Below are 21,530 nucleotides of genomic sequence, written 5' to 3'. Positions count from 1 at the left end.
ACCTCATTAATCTCATGGTGTACCTGCTGACCTGAAAATAAGAATATTAGTTATGCATTATTCTGATCCTACTGGAGCAGGTCTGCACAGAGGGAGCAGAGGTTGTGTACTTCAGCTATTGATTGATGCTGTTGCATTTCGCATTTAAGATTATGTCTGTTATTTCAATATTGCTCTGCACAGCAACCTTTGCCTTTTTGCATGTGTAGTTAGCACATGTAAAGCAGAGGCAAGGCATGACTGGAAGAGGCTGACATGCGTTTGAGAGATTAAGGTGGCAAGATGGACCAGAGGTCATGTGATTAGAAAATAACACAATACTGCAAGGGGCCGTGGGGAATTTAAGTGATTCTCCACATGAAAAACAAGCTAAATGGGCTTCTACTAAGTGAGACAAGAGTAGAATGTTAAAAATAAAGAACTGTTAGGTGTGAATTAAAGTTGTCTGATACGTGTGGAAAGCAGAGGAGGAAGCACTAAGCCATCACAGACCTTCCCTCCCAGCTTCTTGGAGCGCAGCCAAAGATTAGCCGTGATTTCAGATTAACACCGTAAATCCTTCTCTCTACACTGAACTGGTGCTGAACAATCTAGCCTGTCTCCTGTTGGACAACTATGTTGAGGATATTAGTGTTGGGTATTAGCTATAGACCACGTTCACTTTCATGTCGCGCCCAGTGTGAATTGTGCAGTGGCTGTAATCTTGATGTTGAAACGGTCACCATGTGGTTTCACGGTAGACGATAAGGGCCACATCCTGTTATCTGCAAACACAATCCAAGTGCTCATATATAAGTGGATTCATTTGTCTGGATTCTGTTTTCTTTACATGTTCTTACAAAGCTTATGCCAGCATCTGTTCCACTTAAACAGTGAATCAAAAATTATGTCCTTGGCTCTCTGGTAAAACGCTGCAGAGGGACATGGTCATATCCAGTGCTTGTTAGTAAGCTTCACATTCGAAGCTCCATCTTCTGATTGAGTAATCTGTGCAGTGGCTCATGTGTTGTTTAATTTTAAGCAGGTTTCTAAACACATCCATCCAGAAAACAACCAAATGAGACTGATTTGTGCTGAAGCATGCAGGAGCACCAGAGATACCAAAATTCTCATTGTTGGTTGGATTCTATTAATCTCAGAATGATTGGAAGAGAACAGATGGCTGTTGCTGATTGATCTCAGGGAAATTTAAATTGTTTCACTTCATTTACTAATAAAACAAGAAGCTGGTCTACCTAAACTCACAAAATACTATAATAAAGAAAAGTGGTGGGTTTAATATTTCATACTATGACTTCATTTAAATTCTCAATTGAGTGTTTGGTCTATCAACAGGTGCGGTTCTGGGTATGTTCTGGAGGTTTGCAGAAGGGGGCGCTGTCTCTGTGGATCGTGGAGAACAGCACCGGCCCCGAAGAGCAGCGCAGACTGTGGCATTCAGCCAGCGAACCCAGATCAGAGAGAGGCTGGAAGCTCATCACACTTCCCCTTTATGGGCTGGCAGACTGGTATGACAAACTCACCCTCACCTGTTTCACCTCATGACAGGCAATTTTGATTTTTTTTCAAAGCTACGTGTTTGGACTGTGTGATGCCATCAAATTAGTAGCTACACTTTGAAGTGTTTAGATGCAGAGTAGATATCCAGCCAATGTCCAAAAAAAGCCTTTGACATCATGCTCATGCGAAAAAAAAAATTCTCAGTCTAAAAGAACTGAAACAGATCTTCTTTCTTTTTCCACCTCTCATAAATGCAGATTTTCAACATTTACATACCATTTTCAGGGAAACATTTCTTCTAAACTCACAAAATTAATGAATCCCATTGGGACACTAGTCTTATAACACAGACCTACCATGTGTATAGCTATACAAAATATCCCCTTATTTTCTTATTCCACTTGTCTGTGATAAAGAGAAAGAAAATCAATACACCAGACTCTATCCACCCCACTTGCCTTCTAATTAGCTATGGCCCTAATTTCCCCTCAAAGAAAAGAGAACTTAGAACAAAATAGAATAAAACAAGAAAAAGAAAAGGCTCTGATAAGGCATTTCATCTCTGTTTGCCTGACTGGGAGTTTCTTTGCCATTCGAGCTAGGATAATCCTGCTCTCCTGAGAGTGATTAATTTTTTATTCCTGGGTTATATAGTCAGCTGTGCTTGTGCTTTTAATTAGAATGTCATGTCCGTAACGAGTAGGTGAACCTGCCAGTGTTTGCACAGTGACCTTTGTAGAGCTTAAGTATGTTAAGAAACGCAGCCCAAAGAGCAGGGAAGAGTCATGACGGGCAGTTTACGTGGACTCAGCATGTGAGTGCTTGTTGTTTTGACAGAAAAAGTAAAGATGCTGTTAATCTGCCATATAGATTTAAGCATCTATGGACAGACTAAACATTGCTCTCTGAGAAACTTTAAAATGACTCAATAATTCAGTTTTATTTGTAGAGCCCTATATCACAACAAGGTTGCCTCACAGGGCTTTACAGAATTAGTTGAGTATGAAAATAAACAACAGTCACTCAATAAATACTACAAAAGATAGTAATAAACATTTGCACTGAATTTACACTAATGAAAAGCATCTAAACAGTGCCTAAAGCTTTCAAACACACACAGTGCATCCCATTTTTGTGTAAGCATCTTTAGTTGCTCTTCCATTGACCCTCAAATTGAATATAAGTTGCGCATAAAAATTTACCTAATGGAAAAAAACAGTTTAACCAATACTCTTGTTTTTCGATGAAAAGATTTTGCGCTGGCAAGAGGTGGTTTTTTGGGTGTAGCGAAACTGGTATACCACACAAAACTACAATGGAAAGACCTTTTTCCACAACTAGAGTCACATGAATAAAAAAAAAAAACGAATGTTGACGGATGTTACAACAAGCGAAGAAGAAGAATTTTTAAAAAAACATGGTGCAGCATGTGTGGACACACCAGGAAACTGTTAATCAATGTGATATTTGTATTTGTCGCCATGTTTATGGAAAGACCTCTCATATCATCTCGCGATAATAAATAAACAAATCATTGCATTTGTGATTTAATGGAGAAACTGACATTATGCACTTCTGTTTTTTCAACTTTTGTAAATATCGGTAAGGTTTTGCATAGATGTCCAATGGAAAAGCCACTTGTGACTAAAAGAAAAGTAAATAAGAATTTCAACTAAATCTACAAGGCAAGGCAGGTTTATTTACATAGCACGTTTCCTGTACAAGACAATTCAAAGTGCTTTACATAAAAGCATTACAGCAGGGGGCAGGGGAAGCAATAAAAAGTATAGGCATTAAAAAAAAACAAGATGCATTTTATCCATAAACTGCTCTTTCTTTTATTTCTAAATATATAGCAAGCACTTCTTAACTATATAAACTGAAATACCAGCAGCATTTCTCTAAAACCGGCATGAATTCATGGTCACATCATTTCAAGCTGTTCAACCATTTTACAGGTTGTGAGGTAGTTAAAACCCGCTCTATCCCGCTGCAGGTTCTGGCTGCAGTTCAGCACGGAAGATGGACCTGGACTCGGTTCAGTTATCTCTCTTGACAACATCTCTTTCAGTATGGACTGCTTCTTGGCATGTGAGTACTATAAAACTGTTTACTTTTTTTTTTTTTATTCATTCTTGGCGTGTCTCATTAAACATCGGTCAAACAGCTGACAGGGTTTTTTGAGTGCTTGATTGACTGACGATGATAAACACAGTGTGGAACAGCTGGTTACTTTTTGGAGGTGGGTGAGAATTATTCAAAGAGACAAAAAAGAGTGAAATTAAACATCAATACAGCTCTGCCCTGTGTTGTTGATCTTCAGAAGAATTTGACACAGTGGCAGTTTTGTATAGTTTGGGCAATCTTCAAGGACTTTTTTATTCATGATTTATTCATTGCAACTCCCTTGCTATAATACACTGGCTTCTTTTATGCAACATAACACTTTTTTTTTCACGAGCCTCAGCTTAGAATATTAAAATAAAATAAAAAAAAGAGGTTCTAGGAAGCCGTTTGAATATCAGGATAACGATTATGTGCAGTTTTGATTCGAAGAGATACATTAAAAACTAGCAGAAATATATACCACTGCATTCTTTTGGCTTCTTTGAACCAATAAAGAGGACTGAAATGTCACTAATCCATCACAGTATTGCCAGTTGATTGATAAGGGCATATGTTCCTATGTTGTACTACTGCCTTATGAAAGGTCAGACCTCACAACACCTCTGTGGATTTTTCTTTTTTTTTTGTTATAATTGAGATGGCATATCAGTTTCCAGACAGCAGTAGAATGACAAGCGTGTCTCGTGTCTAGAGAATGAAAGGTTAGGAGTTCAGCGTCTCCTTGTATCTCTGCAGAAGCCCGTTTGAACTGTGACGGGAATAGTAATGTCTGAACATCTCTGTCACTGAGTGCAGCTCTGAGAATGAGAAGCAGTTGTGGAAATGATGTAGTGTTAAACAGACTACACTCTGGCCAGTAATTAGATCTCGATTCAGGGAGATGATCGTCACCCTCTGACACATTTTGATATTTTGTTCCTGCCTTCAGTCAACGCTTTATGATAGTGGATAAAAAAATAGAAAAGCCCCTCTTTAAGTGAGGGGATGATTGTATGGCACTGTTAACACATAAAGATGAAATACTAAACTATGAAATACTCTTCTTATGTGCTATTTTGGGATGCTTTCAGATGTAAAATTTGAAATGATAAAAGGCAAATATAAGTGGTATACTGTATCTAGTCTGTTTTTCCTTCTGAATCATCTTAGTCCTGATATTATCCATCTACTGCAGATAGAATCTCAATGTTATTGCTGTAAGTGTAAAGTACAATCTGATAACATAAACTCATCACCAGAATATGATGGGAAATTTGTTATTGGTCCAGGCTAGCACACCCATATCAACACTGACTTATTAGGTCAGGGACTTTATTTTAAGAGATGACATTTTCCAAGAGATATTTGCACACCAATTTGTGTTTTATGTCCTCCTGTGCAGCAGCACTGAAGCATCATCTATCCGGGCTTTGCTCATTTTCCAGATAGCAAGTCCTTAATCTAGGCCAGGGATCCATTACCTACAGCCACACTTGACACATACTCATTTTATCGCCTATCAGTCAGACCAGTTGATGGGAGATGCTGAAGCTCAGCAAAAGATGTCATTTCAAGACTGATCACTCCAAGTGATTAGCATGATGGATCCCTGAATATTATGACACAGGCCCTGTAATATGTTTTGGTGGGAAAACATACTGCATGCACATTATGCATAGAATCGGCCAGGCATGGCTTTTTTCCTGTACTTCTCTCACATTTAGCGTGATGTATAGTTTGACCGGCATGTGTGATTGATGATGCATCAGTTGCCCTTCAGGTGTTGGACTTGGCTGTCAGTTTTATCATTTTATCTTCACTAGCATCGTTATATTACTTTATTGGGTTAGACAGCACAGGAAGTTAATCCTTTATTGCCAGCTAGCACCACTTCACCACCTGCCTATACAGACATCAGATTTAGAAAGGCTCCTAACTGAGTGAAAGGGGCCAAAAGTATCTAAGTGGCAGCTACGATAACAGCCTGTTAAGGAAAGGAGCTTCAGCGTGTCCTTTCATATATCCTATAACACAGGATACAGTGGACCTCATATAGGTTAGCCTTCAGGGCTTTCTGGCAGGAGGACTTTCTGGCAGAAATGCTTTAGGAAGTCAGGTACAGCAGTGTAAAGAGTGATGAAAAACTCCAGTGGAGCAGGTCATTCTTGATGAATGGATTGTACACAGGACAGTAACACTGGAGACCTGTTTGTGTCCTGAGAGCTATGATCATTTTTAGCCTTAAAGCTGCAGCGCTTCATCGTTTGTATTTTTTGTGTCAGTGGCAAAAAAGTTTTAGCAAGTGGTAATTCAAGTGGACCAGGATTAAACTGCAGTTCTACCTGGACTCTATTTTTGGTCTGTGGAAAATTTACCATATGGGGAAAGCTTTTGGCAGGTGTTTTTTTTCTGACTGCTACAGAGGTTGAACAGGATACTGAGGGTTGTACTTACAGATTTCCATAAATATGACTCTAATATTTTACTCTGTGGCTCAACATAAAAGAACACTGGTTCCACTTTTCCACAGGGGACAAAAACAACCTCAGGTCATTTGTAGTTAGATTTAGTCTTTTAGCCCATAAAGACCCACACATCCATCACCAACCAAAAAACATCTACTGATCTAAAGTGTTTAGTACCTGTCGATCCATTAATCCTGTCAATACATGTAAATTATTGGCGTAAATTGCAGTTTGTCATCCTTTCATGGTCATCAGATATGACCCATTTGGACGTTCAGGGGCTTCATAGTGAACGTGGAAACAGCATCATCTTCTAAAGTATTGATTCGCCAGTAAAACCCTTGGAGTTGGATCAATGACAGTCAATGGAAATGCTTGTTTTATGTTCAGTTAATGATAGATTTTACTGAAAAGTCAAATTTTCTACAGTTTTCTCTTTTTGATATAATACCCCCAACTTTAACCTGAGCTTTTATGAACATCTTCATGATCAGTAAATTAAGTAAAGAAAAATACCTGATTTATACTGATAAAATACAAAGTACAGAAAATAATATTATAATAAATGGTGATAAATCACTTAAGAAAGCTTAGATATAGAGAAAATTCATTTGTGAACTGACACAAATGTAGCGCTGGGCCTTTAGGGGTTGATGTGGACAGAAAGGAGAAAGCTGCAGAAAGGAAGTTTGTCTTTGTCTCTAGATTTGAACTCCTGCAGCTGTAGAATGATATCAAACAATTAAATAGGTTTTTGGAACTGTATACAAAATAATATGACCTGGTTGTGATAACACTCATTAATACTGGTGAAGATGCAAGTAAAATCTGAAAATATGTATTAAAAAAAAAAAAAAAAAAATCTAACTACTTCATTTAAACAGAGGCTTTCAGTCTCCCTCTCCTTTTGTTCAGATTCTGTGGTTTTATCTCTGTATTCTGAAGACTTAAGTTCTGCTTGGGAAAAGAATGTATGGGAGCAAGACAAAGCAGTGGAAATATTCTAAATATAAAGTAGACAGGCCTTTCACATGTTGTAAAACCAGACCGTAAACTCAAACTAACCCTTTAAGAACCCTTTAGTATGATTTTTCATTGTTTTATAATTCAGTGTCAGACAGATGTCCCCTAACTACTCCTGTCTCACATCCACATTTACCTCTGTCTCAGCCTTTTTCTGATTTTGTTGAAATTTTCAATTAGAGGTACAGTTACATTTAAATTGTTTCTGTGTTTTTTTAAATTATTATTATTATTTCTTTCAATATTACTTACAAGTTGGTTAAGTTTAAGCGTTAATGTGCTTGGTCATGCAACAAAAATGATTGTTTAGTTTTCAGTAAAAGTCACGATTTGGGTTGCCATTGTCAGGACCCTTAATTCTATCCATTCAATAATATGTTTTCAGTTTTATATAATTGAGCTCATAGGCAAAATATGACCATTACTGTTGTCATAAAATGACCAGCACAGTATTTACATAGCAAAATAAACTATGCTCATTTAGCACGAGTTATTTCTCCGCTTTAATAATGAATTAACAGATGCTTGTAAAGGGAAGGGTTAATAAACTGGATTGTGGCTTTAGTGAGCAGACAAACACAGCTACATCAGGATGGGAATCAGTATATCTGTGAGTTCAAACACTGTGAGCCTATTATCGATTTGTCTGATAAAGCTTGTAATTTAGTTAATCATTGAAACTTAAGAGTGATAATACATAGGCCTATGTTAGATTTATAAGTTGCATCACATATATTTTCCACAGCTTTATTTTCGTATAATCATACTAATTGGGATTCATGTTGAGCTGTGAAGATGTTTTGTTTTTTGTTTTTTTGTAATGTTTTGTCACATTACAGTATAGTAATTATGCTATCTATGATGTATAGCATCTGTGGTAACTATGGTGATAAGTATCAATGGTATCTATGATGTGTTGTATCTATGGTATGTATGGTGTATAGTATCTGTGGTATCTATGGTGATTAATATCTGTGGTATCTAATATGTGTAGTATCAGGGCTATGCAATAGGCGGCCTGTGGTCCAGAACTGGTCCATCAATCAAATTGGACCAGCCCGAGGCCCCTCTACCCACAAATAGTCATAGATATATATAAGAGATGTTGCATTGACACTGCGGTCTATGGGAACGGGACCATCAATGGAGCCACCATCTTGGTATGAGGTAGCGCACCTTTTAAAGGAATGAACGTCAGTCGGGGCCAAGGGGTATACGGACTTAAATCGCCATAGATCAGCAACTTTGACAAGCGATGTTTTATGTCTTTGTTCGTTAACAATATCAGCCCTGTATTTATGACTGAGCCATGAGTAAAATGATAGAGAAAAGCGTTTTTCGTCAGTATAGTCTACTTTATGTTGAAAATGTAAGACGGGCCGGTTTTGGCCCATGGGCCACATGTTTGCCACCCCTGCTATAGTGCATCTATGGACAGGCCTATCCATTCCCACATCCACAGACTGGTGTGGATCAGTGCCTTTCACTGCCCTAATGTCCCATATATCACTGGAAAGAGCAAAGTCTTTTCTTCCAGCAGGATTTGAAACTTTTCTGATTGCACGAACAGCGACAGTGACGGACATCGAAATTCATATACATACAAACGCATTTAAAGAGTTTTTCCTGTGAAAAACAATGAAAACTGGACATTTTTGCTCATTTATAAAAACCAACCAAATGCTCCGGACTGGACATGAAAAGAGGACATGTCCGGGCAAAAGAGGATGTTTGGTCACCCTAATCTATGGGAATTAGTATCTATGGTATTTTATGATGTGTAGTATCCAGTGACGTGCAGTGGGGTTCATGGCTGGGGAGGCACTGACTCTTTCAGAGCCAGATCTACAAATACATGGTGGCCTGAGAAACTGGAATAGAGAGTGAGCAAAAGGAATGGCTTGGGTATATGGGCTCTGCATCAAGTCAGCATAGGTAGACTGGCAGGAACTCAACAGGAAACCTTCAAAAAGAGCCATTTCAAACTAAAAATAAAAAAAAGTTTATGGTCTTACCTTTATTTGTACATGAAATGTAATCCTCCATTTTTGATGAGGTGAATTAAAGTGTATAAAAAAGAATGAAGAAGATTAAAAGCGCATGAATCTGTGGACTCACAGGCGCCATCTATCATGAGGCAGGGGTACTGTTTGCCTCCCCTAGTGACTTTTTCACTGCAGTTTTATGATTAATCTGCGAGCCTAAACACATTACAGAAATACATTCCATACGTTATGCAGATTATGGAAGGATAGAGCATATAATCAGAGTGTTTGAAAGCATTTTAACTGCAATATACAGAGGGACAGCGACACAATATTTTCATCGGGTACCAGCAGAGTTCATGAGGGGAGGAGACAGTTCTCCAGGAGGCACAGCACAGCGCTGCCTCACAACGCATCTCCTCCCTGTATTTGAACAGAGCATGCGGAAATTCTGCTATTCTAATTGACAAAAAAAAAATAATAATAACTACAAGCACTCGGAGAGCGCAGACCTACGCCAAGGCTGATCAGTGGCCCCCCCCGTGGGCCCCCCCACCCCCGATCACCACCAAAATTTAATCATTTCTTCCTTATCCCATTTCCAACAAACCCTGAAAATTTCATCAAAATCTGTCCATAACTTTTTGAGTTATGTTGCACACTAACGGACAGACAAACAAACAGACAGACAAACAAACAAACCCTGGCAAAAACATAATCTCCTTGGCGGAGGTAATAACAATATTGCATTCGAATGGAAAATGAGTTTATAGGACGTACCAGCTGACAACTATCAACATTTATTATATTTTATAGTCAAGTTTTTTTTCTTTTCAAGATTGACAAGGGAGGCTCTGCCTCCCCTGCCTCCTCTAACTGCACATCACTGGTAGTATCTATGGTACTTAATATCTATGGTATGTATGGAATGTAGGGTTTTTTGGTATCTATAGGCTAGCTAGTGTGTATACTATCTGTGGTATATATGGGGTGTAGTATCTATGTTATCCATGGTTTCTATAATATCTATGGTATCTGTGAGGTGTAGTTTCTTTGGTATGGTTTCTATCGTATCTATGGTATCTATGGAGTGCAGTATCTATGGTATCCATGGTTTCTATATTATCTATGGCATCTGTGAGGTATAGTTTCTTTGGTATCATGGTTTCTATAGTATCCATGATATCTGTGAGGTGTAGTTTCTTTGGTATCATGGTTTCTATAGTATCTATGGCGTGTAGTTTGTTTGGTATCTGTGGTTTCTTTGGTATCATGGTTTCTATAGTATCCATGATATCTGTGAGGTATAGTTTCTTTGGTATCATGGTTTCTATAGTACCTATGGCGTGTAGTTTGTTTGGTATCTGTGGTTTCTTTGGTATCATGGTTTCTATAGTATCTATGGTATCTGTGAGGTGTGGTTTGTTTGGTCTATGCTGAACCCCCACATCTGCTTGACATTATCCATATCATTAGACTATCATATAAGTGTATTCATATTCCCTAAGCACTACAGTTGAGCTTTTCTCGTGAATTCAGTTTAGCATATTTCCTCGAACTCCTGATTTTTTCTGTCAAGGTCAGGGAGAAGTAGGTTTAGAAAAAGAATATTATGAGGTCTTTTTGTCTGTTCAACTATACCTTGTACTTATGAATGAGGATCCAGGTTATACGGTTATGTTGGTTTCATCTTGCAAGTTACACTAGGTTCTCCTGAAATGCATTATTTTCTGTAATTATCACTTACACATGTGGGTGTTCAGAAGCCACACCATGGACCAGTAAGTACAGATGCTGCGTGGTCCCTCGGTGCATTCATGGTGATGACATAAAGAGGTAATTAAAGCCTCTTGTGGTCTTTCCCAGGTGTCCAGCTGCTGTGTTCTTTTTTATGTTCAGCAGCAACTGGTACTACAATTACAGATTTAAGTTGGTTTTGTTATTTATGAACATAGTAGGAGGGAAAAGCCTTTGCTAAAGACAAATGTTAATAGTTTCAATTTGGATTGCCAGGTTAATTAATAGAGTCATGTTTGCTCAATTAATTGCCGTTAAATACTGTTAAATGCATCAGATACTGGCAGAAATGTATGTTAAGCCCCATTTGCAAGAGACTAGTACTACCCAGGGACCTCATGCAATTTAGAAATGAAAATGATTTCAAGGCTCTGCATATGAAATGAAATTAAACTAAATGGGAAAGGGTCATTTTCAGAGTTGTATTTGGGATACATTTTGATGCTCATGCTTTTTGAATCCAGGGCCTTTACTGTATTACTGTTCTTCAGCAAAAGATGAATTTAATCTTAAACTTGAATTATAGTATGACTCTTGTGGCCTGTTTGTGCAGTATTTTTGACAAATATTGATTGGAAAGTGTTGGGGTTGCTTGGTAGAGCCAAGGCTTCTATTTATAGGCTACCAGATAATACCTGTTGGACCTGTTGAAAGATAGAAAAATACTTCTTACCAAATGATGACATGCATATAATAAATCTCATCTCCCTTTGAGAATTCTCTGCTCTGATGGATTTGAGCTTGCTCTTCCTGGAAATGGGTCTCCATACTATGTAGCAACCTGAGACTCCTGAATTTCCACCCAAAATGTAGTTGAAACTTGTATTTATAATTTCCAGTGACATCTCCATAATTCTCAAGCAGAAGAAGAAAAGAAAAGAAGCAGGGAAAAAATAAAAATAGATTAGATAAAGACAATAAAGAATACAATCCCAGGTGAAAGTGTGAAGCTCCCGTGAAACAGGGCTAATATTATGACATTTGTGTTTGGAAACGTAATTTAGGGAATATTTACCAATAAAATTCATATTGGATTCAAGCCCTATTGACTTCATACTAGTATAACCTTTTTATTAACGTCCCACATGTGTTTCATATGCAACATTTGCATGGGATAAGCAAAGTCTGTTTTTTACTCAATTTTACTGACATTTTTCCCCAGTTTTGATGTCAAGAACAGGCTTGTCACTTACAGATAAAGTGTTAAAGATAGAAAAATATTTGTAACTGTATACTGGCATGCATGTCATCCATCTCATCATGTTTTAATCTTTTGAGATGTCACTATTCCGATGGATTTAAGTTTACCTTTTCAGTGAATACCCATGCAATATTGTGACATGTGCCTTGTGAATTTCCACCCAAAACACTTACAAAATTTGTGTTCATGATCAACAGTGCAGCCTCCGCAGTCCTCAACCAGGAAATAGGTTGAATAAACACATGGCGGAAACAAAAACTGTTGTAAACCATTCCAAGTAACATAGATGTCAGTTCTTATGAGAATACTAGCTCACAAGACCTCTGTATTTGTAGTTTGTGTTCTATGTATTTCACAAAATATTAACATAACAGACTCGCTGGGGATTAAGATGATTATAGATTACCTAGAATTACCAGAACTTTAAAAAAAAAACAAAAAAACAATCTGTATACTGTTAAAATGATAACACTGGTCTATATTTTTTTAGAAATGATCTGCTTCAAAAATTAAATGTGCTAAATCTTACATATGTTAATAAGATGAATTGGAAAACAAATGACAAAAGTGCTGGTTAGCTGATGATTTCATTGTATATGATGACGTATTATTACACATATATTGGTTTATACATATTTATACAGTAGATTTATAAATCTTCTACTAGAAAGAACCTGAAAAGTGAATGTATTGTAATGTGCAGACAGTGTTTTAAAGTAGATCTGGTAGCTCTAAGACAAACATTCCTTTGGAGTAAAACTCATTCTCTCATTAGTAATTAAGTCATAATGATTAATTAATTCTCTCATTTTCAATTTCATTTTGACCCAAAATTGTGTCTTGGAAACTAATGCCAACCAGCATTTAGGACTTAATTTTTCTTTATTAGTGGCTCAAACTTGCAAAGTTTCACTACTTTTATTCTGGAGGCATTTCACTTGTATAGCAGTGTGGTAGCATTCTTACTATTAAAACTATACAACAGGTTTTTTTACAAAAAGAAAAAAAAAGTGTCATAATCATATTATTTAAAAGTCTGTGTTAATTAGTCCTGTGGATGTAGAAGTATTTATTTTACATTGGGGAGACAGGTTTCTTTTAATATGCCTATAGTGTGGATATTTTTTAGAGCTATTTCAATCTTGTGATATTTTGAGTTTGTGCCTGGGTGGTAACGAGGTGCCCCCTCCCCCCACGGTTGGCCTCTGGTGGGCTTCAGGTAGCTTACGGCGCCCTGCTAATGAACAGTGACAGCCACGCCGGCTGTTGCCCTGCCCTCTGGTTCAGGCTGCCCTGTGAGAGACCTGCTGAGTCCTTCTCTTGCTGCAGCAGCATACCAATGCTGTGTGTTCCGGCGCTGTCTGTTCTACACTCCTACTGTAGCGTGGTTCCCCATGATGTGAATAACAATGCACTGTGCCTTATTAGCAACTTTGTGGAAGGTATACAAAATGCAGGACTTGTGCACACATAACACATCAGAGGGTCTAAACTTCTAGAAAGACACTGTCGAGTGAAGTGCTTGTGTTAGCTCAAACAATCAAACACATTGTAGTCACTGGCGTCGGGTAGGTAATCCATCAAATCTGCTCATAAACTCCGTCTGTTTCACAGATCCCAAACAGTAGAGGCTTAGATGATCGTACGTATTTGAAGACATGAGGAGGGAATGAGCTATTGATTTTTTTCTGGTAAATTTTAGGTAAACAGCACTGTGGTTTTTTTCAAACTTCGAAGCTTAAATTCCAAGACTCATTCAGTCTGAGAAAGTTGTGATGAAGACGTGAGAGTTAGTGCACAGCTTTAACATATGCAGTTCAAGGCGTTTTGATAATCCTTTAATGATTATATGGTATGGCACCCAAAAGATGATAGTTGTGGCCTCAGTTCAAGCCGAAATAATATAGGTGTCAAGTTGTTTGCTTGAAATCAAGGTTGCAGGTTTTCTTCAACCAACTGGCTCACTGCCACACAGTAACTACTCCAAACTCTTCAGCTGTTGAGGGAGCCCCCTGCCATATTGTCATAAATGGTGAGCCTTCAGCCTGAGGTAACAGGGGGCTGCATGGAGAAAGGGGAGTGTTTTGCATTAAAACTGATTATAGAGATGAAGATTAAAAGTCATGTTGTGATCCTGTGACACCCCCCTAGAAAAATGGTGGAAGAAACAGATGTGATTTGTTTCCCCCTGGTTGAAATAAGAAGACAAATGATGCAATGTGGGCATCTCATGGGGTCGCACCTATGGAAAACAGCATCTTCTCATTAACGGACTGTTGGTTTTATGTGAAGTTTGAAGTAAGCCAAAGAGAAATCTGTGGAAAAAGTGAATCCCCCTAAAACCTTTAAATCTTCCTTTGCTAATATTTGTCAAGCAAGGAAACCCTATGGAGAATATCAGGCAGCTACAGTGTAAACAAACTCCATGCTTATGAGTCTCCTGTTCCACATGACAGTCCGGCCTACATCTAAAAAACATCTCTCCACTCTAGCCTTATGAAATGCAAATAGGTCTTGGAACCATTTAAACTATCTACCCAAAAGTCTATTTGATATGCAGAACAGAAATAGAACTTAGTATGCGTGTCATATGCACATAGAGTATCACTTACAATACGTTGTTTGCATTCCTCTAGTACTCATGCTGAGCATATTAAAATAAATGTTCTTGATGAAAAGACGATACGGTAGGTCATCACTGGTGTTTGCTGAAAGAATTTTTTTTATGTTCTCTTTCTATCCTTTGTTCTATGCCTGACAAGAAAGTGTAGCCGCCTATTTTCTGTTCCTGAGGTCTTATAACTTAGAAATCAGAGAGAACACTAACACAACAGCAATGGGTCAAAATGTTAGCACCTACCCTTGTTTTGTAGCACCCACTGATGACAACATTATCAGCTCCACAAACCACAGTGAACCATATCTGACACTTTATGGAATAATCTTAGTGGTACAAAAGTCTTCAGCTTTCACAGCAGCCAACCAGGGTCATTTAACACCAGAGCTGCAGAAGTTTGGTTTTTTCTACTCAACATAACAGCAGAGAAATGAGATGCTGGACAGAAATCTGCAGGAAAGCAGAGTTTCCTTGGAAAAAGAGTAGAAGAGATAAAATATATATACTCAGAAGGGCTAACGTCCAAATAGAAATGTGAAAAGACTGCATTATTTGTCCGACATTTCAAAGGAGAGGGTACAAACCTCTTTAGATTTTACAATAGATTGTCATGTTGGTTAATATGATTTTTGTCATCCTTTTGCTTCCCCTTTACCTTAAAGCAGCGTAAGACTTTCATCACTAGTTTTTCTTCAAATTTGTAAAACCCAAGTGATAGCCTCCTTATCACTAGTCACTTTTCTATTGACCCTCAAATTGTGCAAATATAACTTGCACATAAAAATTCACCTAAAGGAAAAACGGATATTTCGCCAGAATTCTTGTTTTTCGATTAAAAGTTTTTGCGCTGGCAGAGGTGGTTTTTCGGCCATAGCACAATTGTTATATCATACAAAACTACAATGGAAAGACCTTTTTCCTCAACTAGAGTCACATAAATTAAAAAAAAAAAAAACGGATGTTGATGGACGTTAACACAAGAGAAGAAGAAGAGTTTTAAAAGAAACATGGCGCGGTATGTGTGGACACACCAGGAAACTGAATGAATTTTTAATTTAGTGCGGGATAGAGGGGTAATATAAAAAAATAATGAATATATCTGTAAATCAACATGATATTTACGTTGGTCGCCATGTTTATGGAATGACTTCTCATGTCATCTCTCACAAATCATCGCATTTGCGATTTAGTGGAAAAACCAACATTACGCACTACTGTTTTTTTGACATTTAGTAAATATCGATAACGTTTTGCGCATATGTCCAATGGAAAAGCGACTAGTAATCCATAAGTCTTTCTGTACAAATGCACCTTAATCACTTCCCTTATGGTGAACAACTTCAAAGTGTATTCCGTCACAAGCCGTCTCTTTGTTTGCATACCAAACCAAAACCAAACCGTCACTAGGGCTTTTTCAGAATTCTACGCAGCTGCAGTAGCAAGAAGCAATGAAGCCATTTCCATGTTTGTTGCTACTGCAGCCATACTATAACTGCGTGAAATTCCGAAAAGGCCCGAGTGATGGTTTGGTTTCGGTTTGGTTTGTAAAAAAAACAGATGGCTTGTGATGGAATACACTTCAAAGTTGTTCACCGTGAGGGAAGTGACTCAGGTGTGTAATCACGGAAAGACTTATGGATTAGTGATAAGGAGGCTATCACTCAGGTTTTACACATTTGAAGAAATATTAGTGATGAAAGTCATACTGCTTTAAGTAATCACTGTTGAAATGGAAAAGCATCTTGTTATATTTGATTGACAGGCTTTCCCTGATTGTTCTTGTATCTTGCGTAGTACCTGTCCAGCCAGTCTTTCATTATATCACTGATTGCACTGCATGGGCCTAATCAAACAAAGTGACATCAAGAGAATCATCTGCTGTGAGAGTCTTAAAAGCAAAGGAACCGCTGATTCTCCGTCCACTTAAACCTACAGAAATGGGGCAGGTGACCACTTCATTTCAAGACTGCCATTTGACTGGTGGAGCAGTTAAAAAGTGTTTTCATTACCAGGGTTTTATCTTGGTTTCTGTTTGGCTTATGCACTGCAGTTGTGATAGGGGAGGGTTGGGTTGGAAAGCTTGATGGTTGATGTTGCCTTAAAACTGCATTTATTTTTATATGAAACAATCTGAGTTTAGACATCAAAAAAATTTAGTCAAATCATTTTTGAATTTTTTTTTATATCTGTGCCGACCCCTATAAAAGAGAGTTAGGACACGCTTTGATGTCACCGCCCCGGTGAGCACATTGGTTCATGTAAGCCTGAATTGTTCCAAACCAAGCGCTCTCATGTTATTTTGTGGGACAGACAGCAGTGAGCATGGTAAATCTCAAAATAAACCACACGCAACCATTGTGTCACTACTGTATGTATTGTTGTGTCAGTTATGCTTTTGAGTAGTGAGGTTGACCACTGAAAGGACTGCATTTATTTGAAATTTAAAATTTTGGGGAGAAAGGTTGGTGTTAGCTTGGATATGCTACTAACGTGAGTGGTGCTAACTTCACAAGTTCATTCATTCTGCAATTGTACTGTACTCGTAAGGAGATAGACAACACTGGTCTACAATTTTTTAGAAATGATTTGCTTCAGAGATTAAATGTGCTAAATGTTACGTATTTTAATAAGGTTAATTGGAAAATAAATGACAAAAGTGCCAGTTTGCTGATGTTTTCAAGGTATATGATTAAGTGTTATTACACATATATATTAGTTTATGTACATTTATATAATAGTTTTAGAAATCTTCCACTACATAGAACCTGTAAAGTGAATGCATTCTAATGTGCAGACAGTGTTTTGAAGTAGATCTTGTAGCTCTTACACAAATATTCCTTTTGAGTCAAACCCATTCTCTCGTTAATTCTTGAGTTTCACATTTTGACCCAAGGCTGTATCTTGGAAAGTTCAGCCAACCAGCATTTTTGACTTGATTTTTCTTTATCAGTGACTCTCATGCGGTAAAATTTCATTACTTTTATTCTGGAAGCATTTTCCTTGTAGACCAGTGCAATTTACCATTTAAAGTTTAACTATTTTAGGACTTTGGTACAATCAGAAAACAGTGGTTAGCTGTGGACACTGTGTGCCTGCCAAGCTCTACTCTCCTGATAGCATTCAATAATGGCATTAACCAGCGGATAGCATAGCAGCTAACTTAGCATCCTAGCATTAGCACGGACGCTAAACTCATTAAAAACTCAACATTAGCAAACTCAAAACTCAACAGAATTCTTATAAGATAAGTCGGATCGTGCAAACGCCAAGTTACAGAAGTTTTGCCTCCTTTAACTCATGAATAATATCTTTATTGAACTTTTATTGGCAGAGCTTAGCTCTACAATAACTCTCCTCCTAATTAGCTCATGACCTCAGCTGACAAACTGAACCAAACACCACCAGGTTCAGCAAAACAACTAAAACAAACCCGATGATAACAAAATGTGTACTAACATTACCTTATCTTAAAAACTCCATAATTTGTGGTTATAGTGGTTAAATCTCAGCAGCTGGCCAAGTCAAGCTAGCTAACTATAGGGCTACAGCTGAAAATCCAACACAATAGCTGTGTAAGATATGAATTTATACAAACGCTATACATACCAAAGAAAACAGAATTTACAACATAAATGTCCACTAATACAGGAAATATACTTGATAATTTGAAAGATGACGATATCTTATTAATTTAGCACAAGAATTGCTAGATCAGCTGCAATAGAAATTAATGTGTTCCGATGGCGTTACACTCAATGTTAGAACTATCAGCCCCTCCATAACCCGGAAGTAGGTGTATATTTCATCCGCCATTTTTTATAGTGTCGCATTTATATCAAAGGCTCTGTATCTGTGTACAGAAATGTGGAAAACCAACAAACAACGAAAAAGGCGTAGAAAATAAAAGTTGCTCAAAGGTCAAAAGAAACAACTATAACCATGAGGTCAGATTTGTACATTTTGTTGGTTCCCACATCAATTTGACATTATTTTGGCTTAAGTTTTAATGTTTTTTTTGGAAATTGTCCAGTGTGTCTAAGGAGGTTTAAAAGAATTTTATTATAGTATTCATAATTATGTTCGCGTATGAGTAACTAACTCGGGAGGGGGGGTGTTCAGCCTTGTTTTTGCTACACTACAATTAGCCATTTTTATCTACAGAGGGAGTGGGCCATTATTCGGTGAATCCATCATGTTGGGCTGTGATGTTTCTACAATAGCCTAACTCTTAATGGCTTTCATCATTTCCTTTTTTCTGTTTTCTAGTGAGTGCTATTCAATAGTAAGGTGTATTACTGTCTCCCACTTTGTTTGAGCGTGGATCACACTTAATATTCTCTTATGTAAAAACTCAAGAAGAGATAAAGCATCAATTGTAACAAGGTATGCAATTTTTCAGCTATTTTAGGTATTCAGTTGGATGTATTCTCCATATTCACCTATAGATGTCACTAAATCATGCATTAAACCTTTAAGAAGAAAAAAATCGAATCATCAGGTTTAGTCAAAGTAAATTGTGTAATTATATAGTTAATTTAAAAGAAATCAGACATGGGTGCTGTGCCTAAGTCTTAAAATGGTAAGGAAAACCCTGCCCTACTTTAACATCTATTGGGAGAGGAGGGGGATCCTCTATCTTCAGATGTAATAACCAATCAGTCAGTCTTTTGCCTGGAAGATTTAATTCTGGGTGAGAATTTGAAGGAGAAGAGATCAAGGTGCTAGTGAGCTTATGATCTCAGTCCTGGGAAAGGCGTAGGGCTGGAGGCTTGATGGACTGCTACAAAACGCCCAGGCTGAATGTGCTTATCAGCCTACTGTAGGTACGTGTAAAGTCAGAGGGAGATGGAAGAAGCAGCATGTTATGCATTCCACTTTCTCTGTATAGCCATTGGTGGTACAAATGAAAGAATGACCCCTGCTGGTGGTTTCACATTTTCTGTATCAGTGAGGGGTCTGGGGCTACTGTGCTTACTCAGTTCTTCAGTGTAGCAGCAACAGGATCCTATTGCTTCACATGAGAGAAAGCTGAGCCTTTTTTTAACAAATGTATTTTGTTCAATTTCAGCCAACGGGGAGTATCCACCAGTGGCCACCAGCACCACCAGACTGCCACTTAGACCCACCAACCAAAATATCAAGACCACGACCCCATCCAATGGAAGCCCTTTGATGAACTTACCGCCCACTGTTTCCTGTAAGTTGGAGACTCGACTACCTCAGCTGAACTTAAGTATCCTGCTTTCCACTCTGTGGGAGAAAATTCTTCACATGGATCATTTCTGTGTCTATTATCCCTTCTGATGTTTCTGTCTCTTCGTCTTTCCTGCTCACTTTTGAGCTCAAACTTGCACACACATGGCGTAATGACACACTATAACTCTGCACATGCTGAGTACAGCACAATGTATGGGCTGCAACAAAGTAAGTGTGCCCCCTACTGGGCTGCCCCACATCCACATCTGAGTAAGTGCCACAGACATCTCCTTTGGCATTAAATGGAGCAGGACGGGCAGTTTTGAAGTGTAAAATCCTCCAATTTGTCTCCAGAGAATGTCAATGGAGCCAGTTACACAGACTTGACATTTTCCACCTCGTGCTTTCTCCCTTCCTTCCCTCAAAAGGGTAAAGACAAGCAGAGATTCCATTTCTATATTAAAAGTCATAAGTTAGAGTTACTTTCATATCAAACCTACTCTAAAATACATTTCCGCACCTTGTGACTTTGTACAGCTTGAGATACAAGGGACTTGTTGAAGCTTTGAAAGATATCACCCACAACTGTATCAAATTGAGGCTGGTCAGTAGAGTGATACTTTTTATACTCAAAAATCGTCCTATTTGCATGCTCACTTCGCAATCCTTTTATATAAGTGATGAACAAATGTACTTTTCGTCTCAGTATTTGTAAAACTGATGCCTGTTTTCCAGTTCCCACAGATTGGGGTGGTTGGTAGTCATACTCAGAGACACTTTACTAAGTCCTAAACAGCTGGCCATGAACAAAAGTATTTATTAAACTTAAATGTTTGATACATTTTGAACCACTTATCATATTAATAATGATAATTTAAGTAAAATGCAGTTTCTCAGCTTTTCAGCATCAGCAGATTTGATCCATTTGGATGTTCAGAGGCTCAGTAGTGAATATGGAAACACTGTCATCTTCTGCAACATTGATTCACCAGTAAAACCCATGGAGTTTAATAAATGACAGCGATTGTAGATACTTTCTATGTTCATGATACTGAAAAAGCCACTTTGGTTTCAGTTTGCCCTGTTTGGATATAACCTCTGAATTTAGTCTGAGATTTTATGAACATGGCCATGGTCAGTGAATTAAATATAGGAAAAAATGCAAAATGCAGAGGATGATATTTTAATAAATGGCAATACATCACTATGGAAAGGTTAGCCGTGGAGGAAAATCCATTGCGAAATCTCCACAAAAATAGGTCATTAAGGGTTAAAGTGTTTTCATTGATTTTATACATAGCTCAAATAAGACAAATCATACCAGTGGTGGCTCAGCAGCAGACTGTTGCAGGTTGACAGCCATTAACCACAGTATCCCTGATTTGATTCACATTCCTAGTGAGCTTTGTTTCATTCCTCATCTCTTTCTACCCTTTGTTAGGTGGCATCTCTCTATTACTCTCAATTTATTGATAACAACATAAAGTGACCAAAATACGTTGTAAAAAAATTCATCAAAAGCCGCACCTACACACATTGCACTTTCATTTGCTTCTCCTCTTTCTGCCAGTTCCTGATCTTTCCCTGCATACCAAGCAGAGGAGAGACAGAGCAGGAAACAAAGTGTAATTGCAATAAAT

General features: G+C 37.9%; 1 protein-coding gene across 1 annotated transcript in view; it reads left to right on the top strand.

Moving 5' to 3' along the window:
* The window catches only part of alk (ALK receptor tyrosine kinase), a 405,435-nt gene that overhangs the window by 326,043 nt on the left and 57,862 nt on the right, over window positions 1-21,530 (top strand). The window contains exons 9-11 of the mRNA XM_030126874.1: window positions 1,336-1,508; window positions 3,497-3,591; window positions 19,763-19,891. Of these exons, the coding sequence (XP_029982734.1) occupies window positions 1,336-1,508; window positions 3,497-3,591; window positions 19,763-19,891 (397 nt within the window). The remainder of the gene's footprint in view (window positions 1-1,335; window positions 1,509-3,496; window positions 3,592-19,762; window positions 19,892-21,530) is intronic.

Source organism: Sphaeramia orbicularis, chromosome 22 (assembly GCF_902148855.1).
Source record: "Sphaeramia orbicularis chromosome 22, fSphaOr1.1, whole genome shotgun sequence".
NCBI classification, from domain to species: Eukaryota; Metazoa; Chordata; class Actinopteri; order Kurtiformes; family Apogonidae; genus Sphaeramia; species Sphaeramia orbicularis.
The sequence above is the reverse complement of the archived record's forward strand: the minus strand, read 5'-3'. Positions and strand labels throughout refer to the sequence as shown.